This window comes from Oncorhynchus tshawytscha, unplaced genomic scaffold (assembly GCF_018296145.1).
Source record: "Oncorhynchus tshawytscha isolate Ot180627B unplaced genomic scaffold, Otsh_v2.0 Un_contig_2630_pilon_pilon, whole genome shotgun sequence".
NCBI classification, from domain to species: domain Eukaryota; kingdom Metazoa; phylum Chordata; class Actinopteri; order Salmoniformes; family Salmonidae; genus Oncorhynchus; species Oncorhynchus tshawytscha.
In genome coordinates, this window is record NW_024608703.1 from 47,909 (window position 1) to 57,500 (window position 9,592).

A 9,592-nucleotide genomic window follows, 5' to 3' on the forward strand; every position below is an offset into this window, starting at 1 on the left:
ATACAGCAGGATGATTGACATGAGATGTTAATCCCATATCGATGTATGTGTGTGTGTGTGATATGTGTACTGTAAGGGAGCGTGTGCATGTTTGTGAGCACCTGTATGTGTTTGGTCATTCATATTGTGTGTGTGTGTGTGATATGTGTACTGTAAGGGAGCGTGTGCATGTTTGTGAGCACCTGTGTGTGTTTGGTCATTCATATTGTGTGTGTGTGTGATATGTGTACTGTAAGGGAGCGTGTGCATGTTTGTGAGCACCTGTGTGTGTTTGGTCATTCATATTGTGTGTGTGTGTGATATGTGTACTGTAAGGGTGCGTGTGCATGTTTGTGAGCACCTGTGTGTGTTTGGTCATTCATTGTGTGTTGTGTGATATGTGTACTGTAAGGGAGCGTGTGCATGTTTGTGAGCACCTGTGTGTGTTTGGTCATTCATATTGTGTGTGTGTGTGATATGTGTACTGTAAGGGAGCGTGTGCATGTTTGTGAGCACCTGTGTGTGTTTGGTCATTCATATTGTGTGTGTGTGTGATATGTGTACTGTAAGGGTGCGTGTGCATGTTTGTGAGCACCTGTGTGTGTTTGGTCATTCATATTGTGTGTGTGTGTGATATGTGTACTGTAAGGGTGCGTGTGCATGTTTGTGAGCACCTGTGTGTGTTTGGTCATTCATATTGTGTGTGTGTGTGATATGTGTACTGTAAGGGTGCGTGTGCATGTTTGTGAGCACCTGTGTGTGTTTGGTCATTCATATTGTGTGTGTGTGTGATATGTGTACTGTAAGGGTGCGTGTGCATGTTTGTGAGCACCTGTGTGTGTTTCTGCATTCATATTGTGTGTATGTGTGTGCATGTGTACCTCTTGCAGATTCCCCTTGTAGTCCTTCCAGACAGGAGAAGAGGTAGATGAGTAGTGATGGAAGACAGATCCAGAGAGGTTGTCAATCATCAGCATCTCTCCTTCAAATGAGTCCTTTATCAGCAGAGATACACTGTCCAACCACTGGCTCTCCTGTAGACACAGAGGATGTATACATTAAACACTGTCCACTAACTCTCCTGGAGACACACAGAGGATATATACATTAAACACTGTCCACTGACTCTCCTGGAGACACACAGAGGATGTATACATTAAACACTGTCCACTGACTCTCCTGGAGACACACAGAGGATATATACACTAAACACTGTCCACAGACTCTCCTGGAGACACACAGAGGATGTATACATTAAACACTGTCCACTAACTCTCCTGGAGACACACAGAGGATATATACATTAAACACTGTCCACTGACTCTCCTGGAGACACACAGAGGATGTATACATTAAACACTGTCCACTGACTCTCCTGGAGACACACAGAGGATATATACATTAAACACTGTCCACTGACTCTCCTGGAGACACACAGAGGATGTATACATTAAACACTGTCCACTGACTCTCCTGTAGACACACAGAGGATATATACATTAAACACTGTCCACTGACTCTCCTGGAGACACACAGAGGATATACCCAGTACCAGTCAAAAGTTTGGACACACCTACTCATTCAAGGGTTTTTCTTTATTTTTACTATTTTCTACATTGTAGAATAATAGTGAAGCCAACAAAACTATGAAATATAACATATGGAATCATGTAGTAACCAAAAAAGTGTTACAAAAAGTATATTTTATATTTGAGATTCTTCAATGTAGCCACCCTTTGCCTCGATGACAGCTTTGCAAACTCTTGGCATTCTCTCAACCAGCTTCACCTAGAATGCTTTTCCAACAGTCTTGAAGGAGTTCCCACATATGCTGAGCACTTCTTGGCTGCTTTTCCCTCACTCTGCAGTCCAACTCAGCCCAAACCATCTCAGTTGGGTTAAGGTCGGGTGATTGTGGAGGCCAGGTCATCTGATGCAGCACACTATCACTCTCCTTCTTGGACAAATAGCCCTTACACAGCCTGGAGGTGTGTTGGGTCATTGTCCTGTTGAAAAACAAATGATAGTCCCACTAAGCGCAAACCAGACGGGATGACGTATCGCTGCAGAATGCTGTGGTAGCCATGCTGGTTAAGAAAATTCAAATAAATCACTGACAGTGTCACCAACAAAGCACTCCCACACCATCACACCTCCTCCTCCATGCTTCATGGTGGAAACCACACATGCAGAGATCATCTGTTCACCTACTCTGCACCTCACAAAGGCAAGGCAGTTGGAACAAAACATTTGGACTCATCAGACCAAAATGACAGATTTCCACTGGTCTAATGTCCATTGCTTGTGGTTCTTGGCCCAAGCAAGTTTCTTCTTATTGGTGTCTTTAGTAGTGGTTTATTTGAAGCACTTCGACTATGAAAACCTGATTCATGGAGTCTCTTCTGAACAGTTGATGTTGAGATGTGAACTCTGTGAAGCATTTATTTGGCCAGCAATTTCTTATGCAGTTAACTCTAATGAACTTATCCTCTGCAGCAGAGGTAACTCTGGGTCTTCCTTTCCTGTGTCGGTCCTCATGAGAGCCAGTTTCATCATAGCGCTTGATGGTTTCTTCTACTGCACTTGAAGAAACTATCAAAGTTCTTGACATTTTCCGCATTGACTGACCTTCATGTCTTCAAGTAATGATGGACTGTCGTTTCTCTTTGCTTATTTGAGCTGTTCTTGACATAATATGGACTTGGTCTTTTCCCAAATAGGGCTATCTTCTGTACACCGTCCTACCTTGTCACAGCTTGACACCCTGGGCCTCAACCCCACCCTGTGTAACTTGGTCCTAAACATCCTGACGGGCTGCCCCCAGGTGGTGAAGGTAGGAAACAATATCTCCACTCCGCTGATCCTCAACACGTGGGCCCCACAAGGGTGCAATCTCAGGCCTCTCCTGTACTCCCTGTTCACCCATGACTGCATGGCCACGCACGCCTCCAACTCAATCATGAAGTTTGCCTACGACACTACAGTGGTAGGCTTGATTACCAACAATGAAGAGACAGCCTATAGGGAGGAGGTGAGGGCCCTCGGAGTGTGATGTCAGGAAAATAACCTCTCCCTCAATGTCAGCAAAACAAAAAGATTATCGTGGACTTCAGGAAACAGCAAAGGGAGCACCCCCCTATCCACATCGACAGGACAGCAGTGGAGAAGGTGGAAAGTTTTAAGTTCCTTGGTGTACTGTACATATCACTGACAAACTGAAATGGTCCACACACACAGACAGTGTGGTGAAGAAGGCGCAACAGCGCCTCTTCAACCTTAGAAGGCTGAAAAAATTTGTCTTGTCACCGAAAACCCCACTAACTTTTACAGGTGAACAATTGAGAGCATCCTGTCGGGCTGTATCACCGCCTGGTACGGCGACTGCACCGCCCACAAACGCAGAGCTCTCCAGAGGGTGGTGCGGTCTGCACCACGTTTCACTGGGGGCAAACTACCTTCCCTCCAGGACACCTACAACACCCGATGTCACAGGAAGGCCAAATAGATCATCAAGGACAACAACCACCCGAGCCACTGCCTGCTCACCCTGCTTACCGTCCAGAAGGCGAGGTCAGTACTGGTGCATCAGAGCTGGGACAGAGATTGAAAAACAGCTTCTATCTTAAGGCCATCAGACTGTTAAACAGCCATCACTAACACAGAGAGGAGGGCTGCCTACCTACAGACTTGACATCATTGGCAACTTTAATAAATGGAACACTAGTCACTTTAATAATACCACTTTAAAAATGTTTACATCTCTCGCATTACTCATCTCATATGTATATACTGTATCCTTTACTATCTATTCTTTACTATCTATTGCATCTTAGCCGCTCGGTCACTGCTCATCCATATATTTTATACTTACACCACCGTTCAACAGTTTGGGGTCACTTAGAATTGTCCTTGTTTTTGAAGGAAAAGCACATTTTTTGTTCATTAAAATAACTTAAAATTGATCAGAAATACAGTGCAGACATTGTTAATGTTGTAAATGACTTGTAGCTGGAAATGGCAGATTTTTAATGGAATATCTACATAGGCGTTCAGAGGCCCATTATCAACAACCATCACTCCTATGTTCCAATGGCACGTTGTGTTAGCTAATCCAAGCTTATAATTTTAAGGCTAATTGAGCATTAGAAATCTGGCAGCTTCATTAAATAGTACCCACAAAACACCAGTCTCAACGTCAACAGTGAGGAGGCGACTCCGGGATGCTGGCCTTCTAGGCAGAGTTCCTCTGTCCAGTGTCTGGGTTCTTTTGCCCATATTAATATGATCTTTTTCTTGGCCAGTCTGAGATATGGCTTTATCTTTGCAACTCTGCCTAGAAGGCCAGCATCCCAGAGTCACCTCTTCACTGTTGACGTTGAGACTGGTGTTTTGCAGGTACTATTTAATGAAGCTGCCATTTGAGAGCTTGTGAGGCATCTGTGTCTCAAACTAGACACTCTAATGTACTTGTCCTCTTGCACCGGGCCTCCGACTCCTCTTTCTATTCTGGTTAGAGCCAGTTTGCTCTGTTCTGTGAAGGGAGTAGTACACAGCATTGTACGAGATCTTCAGTTTCTTGGCAATTTCTCACATGAAATAGCCTTCATTTTTCAGAACAAGAATAGACTGACGAGTTTCATTAGAAAGTTAATTGTTTCTGCCATTTTGAGCCTGTAATCAAACCAACAAATTCTGACGCTCCAGATACTCAACTAGTCTAAAGGAGGCCCGTTTTATTGCTTCTTTAATCAGAATAGCAGTTTTCAGTTGTGCTAACAGATTGCAAAAAGGTTTTCTAATGATCAATTAGCCTTTTAAAATGACAAACTTGGATTAGCTAACACAACGTGCCATTGGAACACAGGAGTGATGGCTGCTGATAATGGGCCTCTGTACGCCTATGTAGATATTCCATAAAAAATCTGCAGTTTCCAGCTACAATAGTAATTTACAACAAAACATTAACAATGTCTACACTGTATTTCGGATCAATTTGATGTTATTTTAATGGACAAAAAATTTGCTTTTCTTTCAAAAACCAGGACATTTGTAAGTGACGCCAAACCTTTGAACGGTAGTGGAGATATTCTCATCCCATTCCATTCCACACTAGATTGTGTGTATTAGGTTTTGTTGTGGAATTGTTAGATATTATCTGTTAGATACTGCTGCACTGTTGGATCTAAAAGCATAAAAATTTCACTACACTCACAACAACATCTGCTAACCATGTGCATGTGACTAATAACATTTGATTTGACAACACAACTGATTGTCTCAAACACATTAAGAAGGAAAGAAATTCCACAAATGAACTATTAACAAGGCACACCTGTTAATTGAAATGCATTCCAGGTGACTACCTCATGAAGCTGGTTGAAAGAATGCCAAGAGGGTGCAAAGCTGTCATCAAGGAAAATGTTGGCTACTTTGAAAAATCTCAAATATAAAATATATTTTGATTTGTTTAACACTTTTTGGTTACTACATGATTCCATATGTGTTATTTCATAGTTTTGATGTATTCACTATTATTCTACAATGTAGAAAATAGTCAAAATAAAGAAACACTCTTGAATGAGTAGGTGTGTCCAAACGTTTGACTGGCACTGTGTACAACTCATTACAGGCCAACTCATACATTTACCTACAATACAGTGAGTGTGCGCCCGGAGATAGGAAGGTTGGAAGTTTGATCCCCGGGCGAGGCATACTCCTTGGCACTCAGCATTAAGGAAATAGATTGGGAGTAAGTCCCTGAGACACGTAGACGAGCGTCCTATCCAGGGGGTGTACTTGTACATCAAGCTGCCTCACGCTACAGAAACAGGAAATAGGCTCCTGATGCTATGGGCCGTTCCTCACATAAGGTGCATACTGTACTTGGTACTTTTGTGAACGCCAGTAAGAAACATGAAGATCCACTCTATAAAGCATTCTGACATCTGAAGCACATAAGAATACATTAACATTTTGACTAGGTTTAAGCAGACTAGGTTTAACCACACTAGGTTTAACCAGACTAGGTTTAACCAGACTAGGTTTACCAGACTAGGTTTACCAGACTAGGTTTAACCAGACTAGGTTTAACCAAACTAGGTTTACCAGACTAGGTTTAACCAGACTAGGTTTACCAGACTAGGTTTAACCAGACTAGGTTTACCAGACTAGGTTTAACCAGACTAGGTTTACCAGACTAGGTTTAACCAGACTAGGTTTACCAGACTAGGTTTAACCAGACCAGGTTTAACCAGATTAGGTTTACCAGACTAGGTTTAACCAGACTAGGTTTACCAGACTAGGTTTAACCAGACTAGGTTTACCAGACTAGGTTTAACCAGACTAGGTTTACCAGAGTAGGTTTAACCAGACTAGGTTTACCAGACTAGGTTTAACCAGACTAGGTTTACCAGACTAGGTTTAACCAGACTAGGTTTACCAGACTAGGTTTAACCAGACTAGGTTTACCAGACTAGGTTTAACCAGACTAGGTTTACCAGACTAGGTTTAACCAGACTAAGTTTACCAGACTAGGTTTAACCAGACTAGGTTTACCAGACTAGGTTTAACCAGACTAGGTTTACCAGACTAGGTTTAACCAGACCAGGTTTAACCAGATTAGGTTTACCAGACTAGGTTTAACCAGACTAGGTTTACCAGACTAGGTTTACCAGACTAGGTTTAACCAGACTAGGTTTACCAGAGTAGGTTTAACCAGACTAGGTTTACCAGACTAGGTTTAACCAGACTAGGTTTACCAGACTAGGTTTAACCAGACTAGGTTTACCAGACTAGGTTTAACCAGACTAGGTTTACCAGACTAGGTTTAACCAGACTAGGTTTAACCAGACTAGGTTTACCAGACTAGGTTTAACCAGACTAGGTTTACCAGACTAGGTTTTACCAGACTAGGTTTAACCAGACTAGGTTTACCAGAGTAGGTTTAACCACACTAGGTTTACCAGACTAGGTTTACCAAACTAGGTTAAACCAGACTAGGTTTAACCAGACTAGGTTTAACCAAACTAGGTTTACCAGACTAGGTTTAACCAGATTAGGTTTACCAGACTAGGTTTAACCAGACTAGGTTTACCAGACTAGGTTTAACCAGACTAGGTTTAACCAGACTAGGTTTACCAGACTAGGTTTAACCAGACCAGGTTTAACCAGACTAGGTTTACCAGACTAGGTTTAACCAGACTAGGTTTACCAGACTAGGTTTAACTAGACTAGGTTTACCAGACTAGGCTTAACCAGACTAGGTTTACCAGAGTAGGTTTAACCATACTAGGTTTAACCAGACTAGGTTTAACCAAACTAGGTTTACCAGACTAGGTTTAACCAGATTAGGTTTACCAGACTAGGTTTAACCAGACTAGGTTTACCAGACTAGGTTTAACCAGACTAGGTTTAACCAGACTAGGTTTACCAGACTAGGTTTAACCAGACCAGGTTTAACCAGACTAGGTTTACCAGACTAGGTTTAACCAGACTAGGTTTACCAGACTAGGTTTAACCAGACTAGGTTTACCAGACTAGGCTTAACCAGACTAGGTTTACCAGAGTAGGTTTAACCATACTAGGTTTAACCAGACTAGGTTTAACCAAACTAGGTTTACCAGACTAGGTTTAACCAGATTAGGTTTACCAGACTAGGTTTAACCAGACTAGGTTTACCAGACTAGGTTTAACCAGACTAGGTTTAACCAGACTAGGTTTACCAGACTAGGTTTAACCAGACCAGGTTTAACCAGACTAGGTTTACCAGACTAGGTTTAACCAGACTAGGTTTACCAGACTAGGTTTAACCAGACTAGGTTTACCAGACTAGGCTTAACCAGACTAGGTTTACCAGAGTAGGTTTAACCACACTAGGTTTACCAGACTAGGTTTACCAAACTAGGTTAAACCAGACTAGGTTTAACCAGACTAGGTTTAACCAAACTAGGTTTACCAGACTAGGTTTAACCAGATTAGGTTTACCAGACTAGGTTTAACCAGACTAGGTTTACCAGACTAGGTTTAACCAGACTAGGTTTAACCAGACTAGGTTTACCAGACTAGGTTTAACCAGACCAGGTTTAACCAGACTAGGTTTACCAGACTAGGTTTAACCAGACTAGGTTTACCAGACTAGGTTTAACCAGACTAGGTTTACCAGACTAGGCTTAACCAGACTAGGTTTACCAGAGTAGGTTTAACCATACTAGGTTTAACCAGACTAGGTTTACCAGACTAGGTTTAACCAGACTAGGTTTACCAGACTAGGTTTAACCAGACTAGGTTAAACCAGACTAGGTTAAACCAGACTAGGTTTAACCAGACTAGGTTTAACCAGACTAGGTTTACCCGATTAGGTTTAACCAGACTAGGTTTAACCAGACTAGGTTTAACCAGACTAGGTTTACCAGACTAGGTTTAACCAGACTAGGTTTACCAGACTAGGTTTAACCAGACTAGGTTTACCAGACTAGGCTTAACCAGACTAGGTTTACCAGAGTAGGTTTAACCATACTAGGTTTAACCAGACTAGGTTTACCAAACTAGGTTAAACCAGACCAGGTTTAACCAGACTAGGTTTAACCAGACTAGGTTTACCAGACTAGGTTTAACCAGACTAGGTTTACCAGACTAGGTTTAACCAGACTAGGTTAAACCAGACTAGGTTTAACCAGACTAGGTTTAACCAGACTAGGTTTACCCGATTAGGTTTAACCAGACTAGGTTTAACCAGACTAGGTTTAACCAGACTAGGTTTACCAGACCAAACTCTGCCCTTGATGAAGAAAGCGTTGGTGGTTTGACAGGAGCAGCCTGTGATGATCATTCCTGCTGTGTGTTTTAGCTTCTCAGTGTGATGGTGATTCACATCATCAAGCCTGAAGACAGAAGATCCAGGCAGCGTCTAGCGCTCTGTATGAACACACACGGTGTTAACACACCTCGTTGATCTCTCTCTCTCTGTGTGTGTGTGTGTGTGTGTGTGTGTGTGTGTGTGTGTGTGTGTGTGTGTGACATCTACCCCCGGGGCCTGTCCCTGTCAGTGTGTTTGATTTCCTGTCTGTCAAACTCAACATCTTGGCACTCCACTTCCTGTAGTCAGCCCTCCGACAGAGATGCTCATTCTAGGGCTGGCCGTTTCCATGGTATATCAAGGCTTTCTCGCTTTCTCTCTCTGTCCCTCTCTCACTCTCTTTCTCTCTTTCTCACCCTCCTCCTCCCTTCTCTCTCTTTCACACTCTCTCCCAAGCCGTCTTACTTGTGTAAAATGTATCTCCCTCTCATCTCTCTCGTTCTGTCTTTATGCTTCCGTCTTTTCATAACCCATAATGAAGATGATTCATTCTGTTCTCTTTTCATTACCCATAGTGAAGATGATTCATTCTGTTCTCTTTTCATAACCCATAATGAAGATGATTCATTCTGTTCTCTTTTCATAACCCATAGTGAAGATGATTCATTCTGTTCTCTTTTCATAACCCATAATGAAGATGATTCATTCTGTTCTCTTTTCATAACCCATAATGAAGATGATTCATTCTGTTCTCTTTTCATTACCCATAGTGAAGATGATTCATTCTGTTCTCTTTTCATTACCCATAGTGAAGATGAT

The 9,592-nt window shown here is 42.3% G+C and overlaps 1 protein-coding gene across 1 annotated transcript in view; it reads right to left on the minus strand.

Annotated features, from left to right (window-relative positions):
- Positions 1 to 9,592, minus strand: part of LOC121843739 (voltage-dependent T-type calcium channel subunit alpha-1I-like) — a 61,208-nt gene that overhangs the window by 34,080 nt on the left and 17,536 nt on the right. Inside the window, exons 7-9 of the mRNA XM_042313534.1 lie at positions 1,302 to 1,305; positions 1,106 to 1,109; positions 861 to 1,013 (exon numbers count right to left, since the gene is read on the minus strand). Of these exons, the coding sequence (XP_042169468.1) occupies positions 861 to 1,013; positions 1,106 to 1,109; positions 1,302 to 1,305 (161 nt within the window). The remainder of the gene's footprint in view (positions 1 to 860; positions 1,014 to 1,105; positions 1,110 to 1,301; positions 1,306 to 9,592) is intronic.